Here is an 18,374-nt window from a genome sequence, read left to right on the forward strand (position 1 = left end):
TTTTTATTTACAGATCATTGGTCCACTTGAGGAGGAGGAGGTGTTTAACCAGGATGACTTCCTGCTGTTGGAGAGCATCATCCTGAAGACTTCTGGAGAGCGAATCAAAAGCAAAGTCCAACAGTTTGGAATTGAGGAGGACAGGTATTTTAAAATGCTCTTGGGATCCTGACAATATAATATTGAGTGTGTTTAGTTTTGCAAGTTAATGCCGGGTTTTCTCTCAGGGCCAGCGACCTTGTGATGAAGGTTGATGCTCTGCTCTCGTCCCAGCCCAAAGGAGATGCCCGGGTCGAGTATGACTTTGCTGACGACCGCTACAGGTAAAGTTGTAAAACTTGCACATAATTTAGATAAAGCTGGTCTCTTTTTATTTCCTGGGAGAGACTGTGCAGTGAATTTTTTTGTAAAAAGTCAGTTTTCCTCTAGGGGGATTTGGCAAGGCTTGCCGCAGTATTTTTTTATTCTTTAAAAGTGATAGTCCGATATTATGGATAAACCTATTTCAGAGAAATATTTAAGTTTTTTCCCATTAAAATTGATAGGAAATACAACATGAACTGCTAAGGTCAGTGTGTCCTCTGCAGGCAGCAGTGTATATTTGACTTTGTCATTAATTCGTTGATTGTTGGCAGTGCTGTGAAGATCCGTCCTAAAGAGGGAGACGTGTACTTTGACGTCGTTGCCGTCGTGGATCCAGTAACGAGGGACGCACAAAAACTCTCTCCTCTCCTCCTGGTAAGCTGAATGTGTCCTGAATGTGTGAAGTATCTGTCTCTTCCTGTCCAGTCCAGGACTCTGACCTCGTCCACGTGTTTCTCTCTAATGTCCTTCCCCCTTCTCCAGGTCCTGAAGCAGCTGGTGAACGTCAACCTGCGGGTTTTCATGAACTGCCAATCCAAACTGTCAGACATGCCTCTCAAGAGGTGGGGACGCTAACTGTTACAGTATTACAGTGACTGCTCAAAAATATACATACATCCTAGTCCACCCATATGTCCAGTCGATTGTTTTTTCTTCTAATTTAAAAGCCTCCCAGTTTGTTACTTTTTATAAATCTAAAACATTGTTACTCATATAAAGTTTTTCAGTAAAAACTATCAGTGGTAATCATTCACTAAATGGTAGTTGAAGGCAATATAAAACTATTTGCTGTTTGTGTAACAGGTGATGATTACTTTGTGTCTTCTTCCAGTATTTACCGTTACGTGTTGGAGCCGGAAGTGACGTTTCGGAGCGACAGCAGTTTCTCTCCTGGCCCCATGGCCAAGTTCCTGGACATGCCTCAGTCGCCACTCTTCACCCTGAACCTCAACACTCCCGAGAGCTGGATGGTCGAGTCGGTGCACACTCGATACGACCTAGACAACATCTACCTGGAGGAGGTACATAAACAAAAATATGTGTCTGGGTTTGATGATATTTTATTGTTTCTCAATTTCCAGCAGTAAACAGAGTCAGTGTTTGAACACTGCATCCAAGTACTGTCTTACTCCGATTTCCGAGTTATTTCATTGGATTTATCTTTTATTTTATTAGTTTAAAAGTCTATAAAAAATACTAATGTGGAGGAGGGTTAGAAAATAGGGAGGGTATTTTCTGAAGGTAAGGTAGTCTGTTTTTTTCTGACTTTCCTTTGCATTTAACAAGATTAAACAAGTTCTACTATTTTAACTTATATTATTGAACCGGTTGAAGAAAGGATGTTGTTGTTTTATACCATTAATCATTAAACCCACTAGAGGAGTTTTTATATGGTGACACATAAGCACCACACAAACAGTTTGTATACATTACCTTATTATAATCCTGATATTTCATCTATATCTTTATTCATTGTAGCAACTTTTTCTTTCGCTTGTCTTCGCCTCCTCCTCTGTTGTCTCAAGAGGTGTGATCACACTTTGAATTTACTCTTTTTCTTTATGTGTATGTGCAAGGTTTTTGTTTTGTTTAAGCCTCATACAGCCTCAGGGCCACATACAGAGACAAACAACCATTCACTCTCACATTCACACCTACGGTCAATTTAGAGTCTTCAATTTACCTAACCCCATTCTGCATGTTTTCGGACTGTGGGAGGAAACCGGAGAACCCGGAGAGAACCCACACATACACGGGGAGAACATGTAAACTCCACACAGAACGTGCCCTGGTTGGTTTGAACCGGGATTCGAACCCAGAAATTTCTTACTGTGAGGCGAAAGTGCTAAACACTGCACCATCGTGCAGCCCTTGTTTTGTCTTCTTTTATGAAATGATATAGCTTAGTCATTGCATGCTGAGTGAAACTGTATCTGCTGAAGTGTTTTTGTCTGTTGTCTTGACAACTGTAAGTTTACTCGGAAACCATCGTTAATGTGTGAAGCCCTTGGAGATTGATATTTGGCTGCACAGAATAAACACCACATGCCGTGACCCCTGTGGTGTTTACAGGTGGAGAACATTGTAGCAGCAGAGTACGAGCTGGAGCATCTTCTGCTGGAAGGCCATTGCTTTGACGTCAGCTCCGGCCAGCCGCCTCGTGGGCTGCAATTTACCCTGGGAACCGCCTCGGAGCCTGTCATCGTGGACACCATCGTCATGGCAAACCTGGTGCGCAATAGGTTCAAACTCTGATCCTTGCTTTTTCCTGTTTTTCAACCTCAGAGCATAGTAATGCATCCACATTACTATGTTTAAGTTTTGAAACGCATGATCACTGCTGCTACTTTTGCGGATGCCGTCCAAACTAATCAAGACGTTTTCGAGCGCCAATAATGGAGAAGTTTGGAAATGCTGTTTGTCCCGTTTTAGATTTAAAAAATCCTCAGAAACCTTTGGAAACAATGTCCGCATTCACTTCAGTCACGACTCGCCCTCCAGCGGTGAAGGAAAAACGATGGAAACGCGTCAGTAACAGTTCCACCTCGTCGTATGTCCAAGAAAATTAATCCCTGCTTGTAGTTTTCGCCATTGTTGTTCCTCCATCGTAGTTTTTTCTTTGATCAAGGACCAACTGCAGTGTAGACAACCTGCTTCCAGTTGACACTTGCTCACGCCCAGAGTTTGTGAACCGTCCCGTGATATGCTTTTTCAGGTGTGTTAGTCTGGAAGATGATTATTACTGACGCGGAGCTAAAACGCTTGTGTTGGACAGAGATCGTTTTATTTTAAAAACAAAAAGGTGTTAGTATGAATGTAGCCTTAATGTTGTGTTCTGCTCTGCAGGGTTACTTCCAGCTCAAGGCCAACCCCGGCGCCTGGATGCTGAAGCTGAGGAAAGGACGCTCTGACGAAATCTACAAGATTTACAGGTGAGAACTTGTAGAATTGAATAAAATGTGCTACAGAGCCTTCGGCAGGTCCTATTCTTCTTTTTTTTTAACATTCAGCCCGTGCTCTCACTCCTTGATTTAAACATTCGCTGTAAACTTTCTGTTATAATCTTATATTTTTTCCTTATCCCTTAAATCTTCTTTGTTGCAGCCACGACGGCACAGACTCTCCAGCCGACTCAGACGACATTATAGTCGTGCTGAACAACTTCAAGAGCAGGATCATCAAAGTGAAGGTCGGTTCACCTCTGATAAAGTGATGCCTGTCTGGCACGGCGATAGGAATGTGCCCTTCAACACATTCGGCTGATTTTATCTTTCTATCCCCGAATAAATAAAAGCAAATCCAGGAAAGTGAGTGAGCGGCGACATTTGAAGTCTCCTCAATTTCTGAGCTCACACATTTTAACGTCTAGAAGAGACTTCAGTCTCTGGTGTATGGGGAGAATATGGACTCAAGATGGTCACAAATGCGAAAAACTACAGTTACAAATGGGTTCAATGGTTTGTGCGTAACTTTGGTAAAGTAAGACAGCTTTACAAATCTATTGGTTCAGTAATTGATTTTTTAAAATTGCATATTGATCAGGTCCAGAAGAAACCAGACAAGTTCAGTGAGGAACTGCTGAGCGACGCCACCGAGGAGAATGACACTGGCTTCTGGAAATCTCTGACCAGGTACAACTTTAGTTTTAATTCTTCGTGCTCCTGAAATTCATTACTTCAGCAGTTAGTTGACTGACAGTGATGAAATTGTTGGACTCATTTTTCAAACAGAAATAAATGTTGAATACTTTCTCGTTCCGCCTGCTCAAATGTGAGAATTTGTAAAATGTAAAATTGGCTTTCCACCCGTTGGTTACACAAAAGAATCTTTGCAGTTTTCCGACAGTTTGACAATCAATTAATTGAAAAAGTGAATAATTCATCGACAATGAGCATAATTATTTGTTGGACCATTTAATAGTTTTGCATCACCCTTACATAGATACAGAGACGAACATTTCTCTCAAGTCAAAAATGTCTTTTGATTCTAAGTTTCAAAGTGTTTTCTTTTATTTTATTTATCAAATCTTTTTATTTCTAAATGTATGACCTGTCTTCTGTCTTTCAGAGGGCTTACAGGCGGAGGAAAGATGGAGGAGCCAAAGCTGGAGAAAGACGACGTGATCAACATCTTCTCCGTGGCCTCGGGGCATCTGTACGAGCGGTTCCTCAGGTCAGTGTCACAGATGTGACCAGGCGAAGAGAAGGGGATTGTCACATCATACCTACTTCTTATTAGAATTCAGACCCAATCGTTTTCAGTACTTTTGTTCTGTCTTCTGTCTTTATATTTTTTTTTTTTATTCCTTGTCACTTTTCAGGATTATGATGTTGTCAGTTCTGAAGAACACCAAAACTCCCGTCAAGTTCTGGTTCCTCAAGAACTACCTGTCCCCGACTTTCAAGGTAGGTATTCTTCTTTCTTTCTTTTTTCCTTCTTCACTGATATTAACTTTAAAAATCAGCAGGCATCGCATCATTGATTTCTTTAGTTTTTTTCTGATTGCGGCAGCTTTCTCTCTTCAAACATGAGTCCTGAAAAACCAGGTGAAACTTGAAGCAGTGTTGAGATTTTTTTTCTGTGTTAAATATTCTGTTAATTAGACTTTAGACCTCATCCTTCATTGATGGGGTTTTTTTTACCATTGTTTTAGTTCATTACCCTTCACATATCAATGCACACTCCCTGCTGGGAAAGTTCAGGAAAATGTCCAGACTTCAGTGCATGTCTGAAAGCAGCTACACAAATGTAGCACAGTTATCATCAGTATCCTTTAAGTCTTTATTATGTGTGACACCATTGCACATTGACGTAAAGGTCATGATGTGTAAACGCTGACAGCTCTAATTGTGTGTCCGTAGTAAACACACTGACAGCCACGTTTGTGTTTGTGTGTGACCCTCTCGCAGGAGTTCATTCCCCACATGGCAAAGCAGTATGGTTTCCAGTACGAGCTGGTGCAGTACAAGTGGCCTCGCTGGCTACACCAGCAGACGGAGAAGCAGAGGATCATCTGGGGCTACAAGATCCTGTTCCTGGACGTCCTGTTTCCTCTCGCCGTCGACAAGATACTGTTTGTAGACGCCGACCAGGTTCGCTCATCATAACCCAAACGCCACCGTTGAAATATCACAATATGAAGAAACTGGGTGATGTTGATGATTCTATAATGAAGAAACTATATAAATTATGAAAAGTCCCCCAAAAAAGAAGGAAATTACACATTTTATGGAAAATGTAGGAAGGAAAATATATATATTGTTATATATAATGTTAAGTGTTATGACAGAAATCTTTTTTAATTACTCTCTGTCATGTCACATGGCTTTTTGCAATGATCTATTTCTGATATGGACTTTCCGACATTCAGAACTGATTAGTATTTTCAAACAATTAATCTACAGAAAAGAAAATAGCAACTATTTTGATTATCCATGAAGCATTTTTTGAATAGAATTGCCACATTGTCTCAAATTTGAATGTGTTGCTGGTTTTCTTCATGTTCTCTAATAGTAAATTTATAACTTTTTGGTTTTGAACTGACAAAACTAGCAAATTGAAGACAATATCTAAACTTAATAGCCAAACAATTTAAAAACAAGGGTATCTTCAGTTGATCCTCATGTGTTCACGCCTGCTCCTCTCCTGCAGATTGTGCGGACGGACCTGAAGGAGCTGCGTGACTTTGACCTGGAAGGAGCTCCGTACGGTTACACCCCATTCTGCGAGAGTCGGAGGGAGATGGACGGCTATCGCTTCTGGAAGTCCGGCTACTGGGCGAGTCACCTGGCCGGACGCAGATATCACATCAGGTACACACACACACACACACTGTGGTCGCTCAAGTCAGCCCCCTCGTTAATGGCACTTTAAAAGCCCGTTACACTCAAACACACACTCACCGTGACCATCTTTTCCAATCCATTTCTCATACTACAATGCATTTTTTGTTTGTTGCCATCTTCTGTCCCGTGCAGCGCCCTGTACGTGGTCGACCTGAAGAAATTCAGGAAAATCGCAGCAGGAGATCGACTCAGAGGACAATATCAGGGTCTCAGCCAGGACCCCAACAGCCTCTCCAATCTGGACCAGGTCTGTCTTTTCATTGGCTGTCCATATTTGTTTTCTTTTCAAGTGAAGCGAGGATCTGATTCTACAAACTGAGGCTGCAGGCGAATTGTCTCATCTGCTTAGGGAAGGTTCTGAAACTGATCGAAAGGACCTGGAAAGGATCTGAAGCTATTTTCAAATCCTCTTTTATACATGAGATTGTCTGTGAGACACGTTCACGGCTACTAAAAATACTCTTGTTGGAAAATGATTGCAACTTCATCAACACACGCACTCGCTGGCTGTGAATTCTCTGGACAATGATCGGCTCAGTTCACTCGGACGTTACTCTAACCCTGTATGACGTTAACGCCCGGTTATAAGAGATGAGTATTCCATCCCCTTTAGCCCAGGGTGAACTGGACCATCCTTTCTGAGAGTTAAGAAAATAATGTTGTCCCACGATTCCTTGCACGAACATACAACAGCAACAACTTTTATTGACCTATATCAGTAACATCTGCCGACACATAATGAAGCAGCCTAGTGAAAGTGTAGTCAGATTGTCTTTTCTTTATGAATTCACATCTTTCCTTGACGTCATGACTGTTTTCCGTCAAGGTCAATGAAGAACGGTAATGAAAATGACTTCATATTTTTTCCACTTTGACTGCAGCCTAAAACACTTTTTGTTCTGGTCCATTTTGATGTAAAACAGTCGACGTAATTGCCAACCGTTTTTATTTAGACTCATTCATTTCCAGCTTCCTGTAGTTTAATGACAATCTTCACTGCAGTGAAAACTTCCCCAGTTGTGTTCAAGGAAGCTTTGTAATCAGAGATTTAAGAGCTGGTTGTGATTTACATAAAACCCCGACTGTAACTTCATTAACACAAAACTGACAACAACATAAAGGGCAGCGGATTGTGTCGACGCCGAGTTGTTCGTGTTAGTGAAGCAGATGCTTCGTCCCATGCTCGTATGCACATTATTGCAAAAACCCTTCGTGTCATAGTTGTAGTGGGGAAAATAAATAATCCACATCTTTGACGTTGTTGTTGTTTTGTTTTTTTCAGGATCTTCCCAACAACATGATCCACCAGGTTCCCATCAAGTCTCTGCCTCAGGAGTGGCTGTGGTGTGAGACCTGGTGCGACGACAGCACCAAGAGGAGCGCCAAGACCATAGACCTGGTAATAACAGTCTGTGTGTGTAGATGTCAGGGATCGTATCAGGACCAAGTGCTCAAAAATAAATAATGATAATAATAACAGAAGTCACAGAGAGGTTCAGGGAGGAGTGAGTGCGATGTCTCTTAGCAGCCACTGGAGGGCAGAGGAGGGCAAAGGGATGACTGACTTCATAGAGAGTAGTTGAGTAGGGTGGTTGGGTTTGAGTTTACTTATGGTAACATGAGATGGTATAGCACTATCACTCCTGTAATTTGTGTCTAACTGTTCTATATAGTTCTATTTAATTTAATTCCATTATTCAGATTTATTCTATTCTTGTCCCGTACTGAACTCTCTCTGTCTCTGGGCTGCTGTAATACCCAAATTTCCCCCATGGGGATCAATAAATATTATCTTATTATCTTATTAAAGATAACTAGAAGGGTTTAACCCCTGCCAAGGCTTAACACCCGCTTACCCACGCCACTCCCAAGATTTAACGGGTACTTCTCTGGGTCATGCCCCTCCACGAGAATTCTTTGAAATCGCTTCTGTAGTTTTTTTGCGGAATCGTGCAAACTAACAAACTGTAATTTACACAAGAAGAAATGGTAGGGTTGTAACTCAGGCAGATTATTTCCTCTCTCTGAACTGAAACACTGAAATCTGCAATGATCTCTTAAGAAAAAAATGATTTGTATAATTCTGTTTTTGCTTATAAAGCGAACAAAGACCGTGTGTTAGTTCACAGGGTTCGTTGGAGCCACGAACTCTCTGAACTGTCGCTGCTGCAGGATTAAGATACAAAACTTAATTCTTCCCTTTTCACCTGGCTAACAAAACACACGCTTGCATGAAGCAAAAAATATATAAAACTATAAAATACAGATTTCTAAACCTGCATGAATTTCCATCGAGATTGGAGCAGCTCACTCTAAAATGACTTGAGCCTTTAAAATCGACTGATGCACTCGTTCTCATCTCTAACAATACGTCGTTGAGAGGAGCACAACGAGCAATAGGATGATGGAATTCTTTTCGAACAGTTTTTATCTGTTCTTCAAAGTTTTGTTCTCTGTTTTCAGTGTAACAACCCCATGACCAAGGAGCCCAAGCTGCAGGCTGCGGTGAGGATCGTGGCCGAGTGGACGGATTACGACCAAGAGATTAAACGTCTGCAGACCAGAGTGCAGGAGGGAGCGAAACACAGAGCAAAGCAGCAGGACACAGGTACTCGACGCTCAACACACACACACACACACACACACATGCACGCACTTGCGCGCGCCGCTTTCATTGTCAGAACAAAATTCAAAGTGCATACATAATTTTGTCTGTCTCTTGTGGTCAGATGTTCACACAGAGTTGTGAGGACGCAGCAGCGGCTGTGAACCGGACTCTGTTTAAAGAGTCTGCTTCATGAAGAGACGCTCCTCTCGCCCGAGGGACTGACGACGACAGACAGACGGTTAAAATAATGTTGGTTTTTTTCTTTTTATAATGCAAGAAGGGGAATTTTAGTGATCAGGTTTAAGAGGTTTTTCTTGTATGCATGTGTACAAGTGGTGAGAATGTGAATCATAAATATGAACTGTATAGTTTTTCGTGACCCTGTGATAGATGTCAGTTTGTACGTTTGCACTGATCGGGATGTGGCCGTGAGGTGGACTGAACTCCAAACGTCACCGCTGGTGAACTCTCCGACACGACAAACCTCTGGTGGTGGGAAGGATTTCTGCCTCGCTCACTGGGATGAAATATACATTTTGAAGTTGTTACACCTTCCTCTGAATTTTTAAATGGTACAGGTGGATTTATAAGTTTATACTTCTACTTACAGAGACGGTCGGGAAAGAAGGTCTGGGCCAAATGTTTGGAGTCAATACAATTGACTTAAATAAGATTTAATTCAATTAGGAAAATAATCAGAATAACATTCACTACAGTGAACTATGATTCCCTCCTATCCATTGTCAAAAGATTTTGTGGTATATTTTACCATAAATTATGAGTTTGGGCACCAGAGGTGGATCCACGCGTCATATTTAAGATAAGCATCAAGTTGGAAGCAGATGTTGGGAGAACATTTAAAACTCAACATCACTTAAATGTCATGTGAAAGGAAATTCAAAAACACTGGTATTTGGAGTGAAAAATGAAGTTATAATTCTGCAGACATGATTAATAGGCAGTTTCCTGTGGAATTTTAAATGTCACTATGACTCTCAGGGAAATGTTTGAAGCCTGTGCGGGTGGTTGTGACATACAGTACACATCAGAAGAAAAAGGTAACGTTTGTTATCGGGTGGAGTTTGTGAAAGTTTGAGGGAAGAGCAGCCACATGACATGACATTTGAGTTTTGGATGAAAATGTTAGATTTTTTTTGGTTTCTTGGTAAAATCTGTGGATTTGTCATGATTATCATTTTACAGTAAACGTCCCAAATAAAGAAGTGGTCCAGTATATTTTCACAGTTTCGTGTTTTTGTGAAAAACTGGATATAAGTAGGATAAGAAGTGTAATTTTTACTATGAATTATAAAATAAAAAAGGTTTTTTTTAAGTCATGTCGGTACTAGGTATCGTCAAGTATCCAAATATAAATATGTAAATAGAAAAGTGGAATCGGTTCCTCCCTGGCTGAAAGTATTAGATAAATGTTTGATATACTTACATGATGGGTTTTGTCGATGGAGCAGCGCCTTAAAAAAAGAAAAAAAAAAAAAAGATGCTTACCCTCAGCACACGACGTCGGTCACTGGTCAAGGTTTCAGACTTTTATTGTGATCCATTTGAAAAAAATGTTTTACAAAAGGTAACATTCAATTTTTACACCAATTCTTTAAAAAAATCACTTAAAATAAGGTTTTTCGATACATCATCAAATTCAGTTAACTAAAGTAATGGCTTCTATAGACAATGTGAAAATAAGATAATATACACGTAAATGAATGCTACAGACATGATGACAAACAGAGGAAGGGATTACATCAAATAAAATTTATGAAAAAATGAAAAAATAAACATAACAATGGCATGATTGTTTTCCTTTTGAGTGACATCTGGCCAGAAAATTAATTCCACATCATCTGGTATCCAACTGGAATGTTCGATGACAAAAAAAATTATAATAACACACCCTCCAGGGCTCATTGATTCGTTTTTTGCATCCGTCTTCTTCACATGGCAACACCAGTACATGTTCTCCTCCCGTCGCCAACGTGCAGGTGACCGTGGCAACGAGAAGCCCTGCAGGATATTCGGAGGCAACCGCTCGACAACTTCATAATCTGTGATCGCCGTCGCGTGGCTTTGATTCAGACGACACCCACATTGGCGAAGCAACACGAAGAAGAAAAAAATAATAATAACTTGACACACAATGCAAAATTTACAACAAAAATATGCAAAAGGAAAAGAAAAGAGAAAACAAAGACATGTTTACGTGTGGACAAGCACAGCGGACGGCGCGCTCGTGAGGACAGATGAGACATTCTGTTTCACACTGACCGGATGCTAGAAGAAGTTGCCCTTTTTTTATTCAGAGCGGCTTGCATCTGCTCAAGGTGGGAAAACCACATCGGATCAGTATCAGTGGCACGGTCGTCCCTCTCCGACTGTCGGCTGCACCTGCTTCTCTGTTTGAACCATCGGTGTCACCGATTGGGCGACTGCTGCCGCAGAGCTGAAGTTTGACATTTTACGAAAATGTGCTCATTTTCTTTCTTGCTGAGAGGCGGACGAGAAACGGGCTGTACGTGAGAATGCAAATGTTGCAGATCGTGTGAGAAGAAAAACGAAGGATCTCTGGATGATTAGCGTCGAACGAGTGGGAGTTCACCCCAGTCATGTTCATGCGCCATGTTCCGCTGCCATTTTTACGGGAGGATTATGTACCTGGCTATTCTCTGCCGGGAGCAGTAACAATCCTCCGCTATAGTCTGGAGCATAACCCTCCGTAAAACTTCCAATTGTTGTTTTATGTACGAGTTAAACACACAAGATGTTGACTAACGAGCTTTAGAGGTAATGAGAGGTTGATTTTGTCGTCTCTGGACAGAACCAGGCACCAGACTGGTATCGCTCCTCTCATCCGACTCTCGGCAAGAAAGCGAAAAAAGCAGATTACCCGACATGTCAAACTATTTTTCTTTAAAAACAAAAGGCAGTTGCTCCCGGCGGCAGCTGCAGCACCGGCTCAGCTGATGTTTTTTTGCGCTGCTTCAAACAGAGAACTCACTTTTGTGAGACGCGATAATCCCAGAGATGTTTCACTAACTTTCAGTTTCTCTCTCTTCCAACAACTCCTGCTCGTCATTATCTTCTCCGTTTCAAAAACAGTTACATCATCTGCAAAGCTTTAAAAAATAAAAAAAAACACATGCACCTCCAGCATTTTATACAAGAGTATGATACAAAATAAGGCATTTCATTGTGTTAAGTATTCATGTTGTGGGTTTTTTTGAGTGTTTTCTGGGTGTGTGTGTTGTGTGCGCGCGCGTGTGTTTTTACGCTAGTACATAGCAACCACATTTTAATGTTTTTTTTTGCCCGCCTATAAAAAGACTGCAAAAAACAAACATAAAGTCATGATAACTCTTACTTAAAATATATATATTTGTCATATATATTTACGTATATATTCATATGTAAAAAAAAAAAAACAAAGAAAAAAAGAAAAGGTAAGAGGGGTAGAGAAGAGCCCATGAGGTCCCTGTGACAGGCCAGTTCTCCAAAAAGCCGCCTCGCCCCCGTTTCCACCCCCTCATTCCAAAACCTCACCCACAGTGACCAGCTGCAAAGGAATCTCCTGATTGGCTACGAGGTCATGGGCTGTGGCGGTCTGCAGGATGAGCGTGGTTCCGTCGGCCGTGATGACGGCGTCGGTGGTGGGCGGGGACGCGGAGGAGGGAACCCCGCCTTTTTTATTCTGGTGAGTCTTTATGTGCTTGGCCAGGTGGTCGCTCCGCATGAACCTCTTGGAGCACTCGGTGCACACGAACTTCTTCTCTCCTGCGAGATCAACGACACAGAGATGGGCTGTCAGACCTTCACGGGCTCACACGCTCCAGGTTCAGACCGACTGATGAACGAGCCCGATTGGGCCACACAGTTGGACTCAAGTTTATTGGATCTGGCCCAGATGTTGGCCAAAAAGTAACGACAACCTGCCGTCAGAGGCCAAAATCTGTTTCACATAATTTACAGTGACGCCATTACAGAGTTTGCCCACTGGGGGGCGCTGATGAATTTGTCTTTTAAATGTTAAGCAACTAAAAACGTACAACAAGGTGCTCGTAGGGTTAACTTTAAGGCTTTGTAACAACCTTTTAAGGAGCACATACTGTAGAATGAAGTTTACACTTTCCAGACATACTAATGAGAGAGATATGAAAAGACAAAAGGCCGACAATTATAAGTAAATGAAATAACTAAGTGAAACTAGATGTGTAGCGTCTCCCAAAGGCCCATCATGACATACAATTTTTTTATCGTTGTTCCGTCTCTAGCAGGCAAAGAAAATATCTAAGACTTTTTTTCTAAATATTCTGCACTCTCTTCATTTACAAAGTTTCAGTCTTTAAACCATAATTTAGTAACGTTATTAGCTTCATGAAACAGCCAGACATGTCATGTTTTGGCAAATACAGCCAAATGTCTACAAGGACAAATTAAAACCTTTTATCCAATATAGTTTTAGCTGCAAAGTCTTACAACAGCTACATGTCCTGAACATGAAACCATTCCTTTAAAGTTTGTATCATTGAAGAGACGGCAGCAATACAACATGTACAAACTTGTTATCACTTCCAGGATTAAATTCATGTCATGTTTGTTTAAAGCTACTTCTAAGCTTCATTTTCAGATCTTCTTTAATAGCACGATGTAGACACAAAAGAAGAAGAAAGACCAGACTCGTGTGAGCCGCTTGTCTCACCCGTGTGTGTCCTCCGGTGTCTCTGCAGCTCGTCGCTCCTGGTGAACCTCTTCCCGCAGAACATCCAGTTGCAGACGAACGGCCTCTCCCCGCTGTGCCAGCGCAGGTGAGCTCGGAGGTGGGACGTCTTGCCGTAAACCTTCCCGCAGCCGACAATGTGGCAGATGTGCTGCTTCTTCTTTCCCATGCCCGACCCCCTGTGACACGGCAGGGGGGGGGGAAATATGTGGAATGAGCAGAAGATACAAACACCGTGCAATAACCGAGTTGACACAAATGGAAAAGTTAGGAATCTTGAATCCCAATGCTGACAAAGGATTATGCAAAACGTTTGCAGGATCTTTTGTGCAAATAGAAAATATGGCTTTGCGTCGACATCAGGTTGAAACACAGAGATGGAAACTCGTTGCAACGGTTGTACCCATAGTAATAAAGATCTCAAGTCTACTTCTTCTGACCTTTTTTAACCCTTGCATGAAATAGCAAGAGTTTCCCATTTTTTCCTAATAAACAGTCAATCTTTCAAACCGACACCTGGGATCTCTGTGTGTGTTTCATCTTTCCCACCTTCCTCCGGACTCTTTGCAGTTGGGGCAGGTGCAGGCCACCCTGCGGAGCCTCTTGCCCTCGCCGCCCGTCGTGTCCATGTCGTCGTCGCCCATCTGCACGCGCAGGTTGTTCAGGTCGCTGGGGTTCAGCGTGGAGTCTCCGCTCAGCTGCCACTCCTCAGAGTCGGGCTCCTCTTTTATCTGGATGCCTTGAAACGGGGGACGAAAGACGCAGACATTAAAAAAATCTGTCATTATGCGTGTGTGAATGTGATATATGTGTGCAGGTGTCCCGTACCAATTGGACTGTTCGCATCCTCTCCGTGTGTGTACTGAATTCCAGCTTGTGTTACCGAGTTGACTGTGACAGTCTGGAGGTTGGGTAGGCTCACTTGACCTGCCTGGCCCAGAGGGAGGGTCTGAACCGGGGCTAGGGTCAACTGCTGGGCCTGACCCTGGCCCTGGGGCAACTGGAGCCCCTGGAGTGACTGGACACCCTGAACCTAGAGAGATGAATCACATATATTTAGTGAAGGGCCGCAATTTACAGCACACAAACACACATTTCTGTGGGCCACTTTGAAGCACAATTCCTACCTGGAAGGTCTGCCACTGAATCTGTCCCGTAGCCGTCACAGTTTGGGCCTGGATGAGGAAGGTGCCCGGGTTGACCAGCTGCACGCTCTGCAGAGTCTGGCCCCCTCCGGTCAGGTCCTGACCCGCAGCCACCTGGGCTACCTGGGCCTGACCGTCCCCGGACAGGTGCAGGATGGGCTGTGACATAGTGGTGGCGTTAGCGGATGACACCTGCAGGATAAAGGAAATAAATAACACGCAAGAGGCTGTGAAAGTGGCCTTCAGCGTCATGATTTCATATAAGAGGTCCTGGTTTTAGAGTCCGCCTTAATCGAAAACAATAAACAGCAAGTTTGAGAATTTCCCACAGGCAGCAAATGTATTTGTTGCACCACTGCATTCACAAGCTAACATCTGTTCACGTGGGGGTTTTTTCTCCAATCTGTAAACAATATATAAAAAAGATTTTAATGAAAACAAAGAAAACATCCTCCTAGTTGGAGACAAATAAACCCAGACTGGTTGGTAGAATTAGTTCTGGGGGAATCTGGGAGATGCGCATGAGACACCGTGAATGATTCAACAAGCAATAAGTGAGAGATTAAATACGACGACAGCGACAACATTAAAGTAAAGTGGTCTATCGTGGCCTCAAAGCAGCGGTCTCCATCTTTTTAGACTCCTGACCCCTTAAAACAATGTTAACGGTGCAGTTCAGGCCCGTCGTGACTACTGCTGGAAATAATTAGTTTGTTTTTTTAGATACAGCAAGTTGAAATGGCACCCGAGTTTTAACATTACTACCATAACAACATTTTTTTGTTTTGTTATAATCACCACTTTTTTTATTTAACTAAAAAAGCACATTCAGTTGAACAAGAACATTTCAAAACTAAAACTGCATAAAATTGGAAAAATCGAATTAACTAATGAATGAAATAAAACTATTCTGAGCACTTTTTGGATTTCAATTCTATCTGAAACCAATACATTTTGGACAGTACCAAAAAGTATACCCCCTCATAACTTGCAAGAGGACAATTTTCTCTGTTACCTCCTGCCTGGGAATCACTGAGTCACAGCATATAGGCTTCGCAGACATAACACATGATGACATTGTGTTTAAGGCGAGCACTCACCTGGATTTGGTGCAGGTGGTTGTGGGAGTTGAAGTTCTCCGAGGACGAGGGGTCGGACACGCCTGCAGACACGGCGGTCGCCTGGGTCAGAACCCCGGTGCCGTCGATGGTCTCAGGGAGATGGGACGAGATGGACGAGGACGTGGTGGTGGAGGTCGACACGTAGAGCTGTTGGTTGGCGCTGCTCACCGTCACCAGCGACTGTTTGCCGCCGGCGTCCTGGCCGTGACTCTCCAGCGCCTGGCTGCTCATGATCAGCTGGCCTTCGGGCGTCACGCTGGTCGCGATGGGGACCGTCTGCGCCCCCGTGAGCCCTAGTGACTCCAGGTCCACACTGTTTATGGGGACGAACGTGATGTTGCCGGGGAGCCCCACGGTGCTGGCGTATGTGCCCCCCCCAGCCAGCGAGACGCCTTGGATGGACTGCACCTGCCCCGCCTGCGTCAGGAGGTCTGAGGTCGCTGATGTCACGATGCTGCCCTGGCTGCCATCTTGGAGGAGATGGATCTGCCCTGTGCCGTCGTCCATGCCCTGTGTCGAGAATCCCGCAAGGGTCCCGTCTGCATTTTGGATTTGGGGGATGACCTGGGCAAAGGAGTGACACGTTTTGAGACAAATCGGCACCCGAACACACAACTACCGTATTTTTACACGCGTGTCCGTCTCCTTTTACCTGATACTGAATGCCTGACACGCCATTGGCTGCACCCTCATTCCCAGACGCCGTAACGTAAATGGGCTGATTGGGAAGACTCCCGATCGGAAGCATGTACTGCCCGTTGGACGTGACGATCCCCGAGTTTTGAATGTGGACAACGCCGTGGTCTTCCTTCCCGGTCGAGACGGGGGTCAGCACCTCCCAGCGGTCGGGGCCCGTCAGCTGGATGGCTGACATATCTGTCGTCTGGGAGTCAAAGAAAATAATAATTAACGGGGACGGGGACAGATCACACTTCCACGGGAGGACAGCGATTCATCTGGGCTTCAGTTTGGATCACAGGGGGGAAACGGTGGCTGGATGCAGACACTACTCTGCTGATACACGAGAGAGAGTCAAATGGACTGTGGATGATAAAAACAAGCGCAAGCTAGATGCAATCAGCAGCACACAGAGCAGATAACAGGCTCAGAGATGGTCGAGAGCTGCGTGTGGGGGAGGGGTGGCTATTACAACACAATTGCACGCTACAGTTTTGATTATGGAGGCTCTGCCCGCGACAGGAGCACACCCCTGCGTCGTCCGGCCCCAAGGTGCACCGGCGATCGTGCAGCGAGCCGACCCAAGTGACTGGCTCCAGTGTCCTACCCACTATGGGCGGGTTTTACAGGGGTAAAGTGGGTGGCCGTTATTGAGGGGATCACAGGAAGTGTACGGCTTTCACCCCATGCCATCAAAATCTTAAAACGTGTGAACTCGCATGCTCTCAAAAACACGGCGAGCGGCCGCGGGCGAGCGACACAATGTCGGATACCTGTGTTTCCGCGGCGCCGCCGGGCTGCAGGAACTCGCTTTGACTGCTGTCCACGTCCGCGGACGCCATTTCTCCTTGTTTCGGCGGCGGCGGCTCTGGCGCTAGCAGGGGGAGAGGGGGGAACTCGGCGAAACTCTGTAATCGTCAACTCCTGGCGGACAGAAAAGCCCGAAAAACATCCCCACGCTCCGCTGCGAGGGGCGCCGGCTGCCAAATGAAACTTTGCAGCGCGGATTCCGGGGCGATGTCGGCCCCGATCGACTGTTTACTTTGTCAACTCCGTGGCTAGCCCGCTAGCTCGGCTAGCTAACCATATCCAGCTAGTTAGCGGCGGAGCAAAAGATAAAAAAGCCGCGGCTCGTTTCGCCGTTTTCCGGACAAACTCACCGAGTAGTCGCGCGCTTCGATGCGCTAAACGTTTGCGTACCAGTCGCAGCGTGAGCGGGAGGGTTATCTGATCTACCAAACTCCGAACATGATTGTTTTATCAAAGGCGGGCTAGTGTTGATCGGTGAATTCGGGTCGATTTTTTTCTATTTTGATTGACGGTGCGGGAAACACAAAAAGGTGGGACCAAGACGCTCGACCGTGCAATTTGCATCACATTACAGGAAGTCCCGCCCTTCTTCTCTGGGGCGATTGGCCGAGCGTGACGTAGGGCGACGCGTCATTGGCCGAGTGGTGCGTCGATCGCCGTTTTCGGAGGACGTGTGTTTCCTGTTTGTTGTCGAGCGAGACGGGAGAAGGAATGCGGTCGTTGGGTGTCGAAGCGGAGACAAATGGGAAAACGACGGCGATTGTGTCGAAATCTGACACTTTGTTTTATCCTCTGATGCCAATTAAAGTTATTTTTTTATGCCTTGTTAGTTTTTGTTGGTTTACAGATGGGTTTCTTGTCGCCATTACACTTTCTTTTTTTTTAAAGTTCTGGTTACTTATGTTCTTCTAATGGTCTCCATTATACTACAATCCAAAAATATTACAGCCCTGCACCAGGTCCAAACTGTAGCATTACCAAAACATGGAATCAAATAAAAATCCTTGCAAGTCTCTCAATTAATTCACAAGCACCAACCTTGTGTGAACAAATGATATTCTCACCCGTTTTTAGCAG

General features: G+C 44.0%; 2 protein-coding genes across 4 annotated transcripts in view; one reads left to right on the forward strand and one right to left on the reverse strand.

Moving 5' to 3' along the window:
• uggt1 (UDP-glucose glycoprotein glucosyltransferase 1) overlaps nt 1-10,053 on the forward strand; it is a 26,544-nt gene extending 16,491 nt beyond the window's left edge. The window contains exons 24-41 of one of the 2 annotated variants that reach the window (XR_004785454.2): nt 14-144; nt 228-323; nt 636-738; nt 847-926; nt 1,196-1,385; nt 2,437-2,595; nt 3,211-3,296; nt 3,469-3,553; nt 3,907-3,995; nt 4,432-4,536; nt 4,685-4,769; nt 5,274-5,456; nt 6,016-6,176; nt 6,342-6,456; nt 7,492-7,608; nt 8,673-8,817; nt 8,939-9,842; nt 9,876-10,053. Coding sequence is in view for 1 of the 2 variants with exons in the window: in XM_035611398.2 (XP_035467291.1) it covers nt 14-144; nt 228-323; nt 636-738; nt 847-926; nt 1,196-1,385; nt 2,437-2,595; nt 3,211-3,296; nt 3,469-3,553; nt 3,907-3,995; nt 4,432-4,536; nt 4,685-4,769; nt 5,274-5,456; nt 6,016-6,176; nt 6,342-6,456; nt 7,492-7,608; nt 8,673-8,817; nt 8,939-8,958 (1,950 nt within the window). In the remaining variant the exon portion in view is untranslated. Of the gene's footprint in view, nt 1-13; nt 145-227; nt 324-635; nt 739-846; nt 927-1,195; nt 1,386-2,436; nt 2,596-3,210; nt 3,297-3,468; nt 3,554-3,906; nt 3,996-4,431; nt 4,537-4,684; nt 4,770-5,273; nt 5,457-6,015; nt 6,177-6,341; nt 6,457-7,491; nt 7,609-8,672; nt 8,818-8,938 lie in introns of both variants that reach the window. The other variant, XM_035611398.2, reaches the window with a different exon arrangement.
• Nucleotides 10,054-10,349: 296 nt separating this feature from the next.
• On the reverse strand, nt 10,350-17,831 carry LOC118286728 (transcription factor Sp3). Of its 2 annotated transcripts, none has more exons than XM_035611399.2 (8): nt 17,261-17,831; nt 16,462-16,692; nt 15,789-16,373; nt 14,671-14,880; nt 14,372-14,576; nt 14,093-14,282; nt 13,526-13,722; nt 10,350-12,600 (listed from the first exon to the last, which is right to left on the reverse strand). In XM_035611399.2, exons 1-8 carry the CDS (start codon nt 17,327-17,329, stop codon nt 12,353-12,355), a joined length of 1,935 nt encoding a protein of 644 aa, XP_035467292.2. In that variant the 5' UTR covers nt 17,330-17,831; the 3' UTR covers nt 10,350-12,352. The 2 variants fall into 2 exon arrangements, with proteins under 2 accessions (XP_035467292.2, XP_035467293.2); XM_035611400.2 differs by having other exon boundaries at nt 17,648-17,830.
• Between the last annotated feature and the right edge of the window lie 543 nt (nt 17,832-18,374).

Source organism: Scophthalmus maximus, chromosome 15 (genome assembly GCF_022379125.1).
Source record: "Scophthalmus maximus strain ysfricsl-2021 chromosome 15, ASM2237912v1, whole genome shotgun sequence".
Taxonomy (NCBI): Eukaryota; Metazoa; Chordata; class Actinopteri; order Pleuronectiformes; family Scophthalmidae; genus Scophthalmus; species Scophthalmus maximus.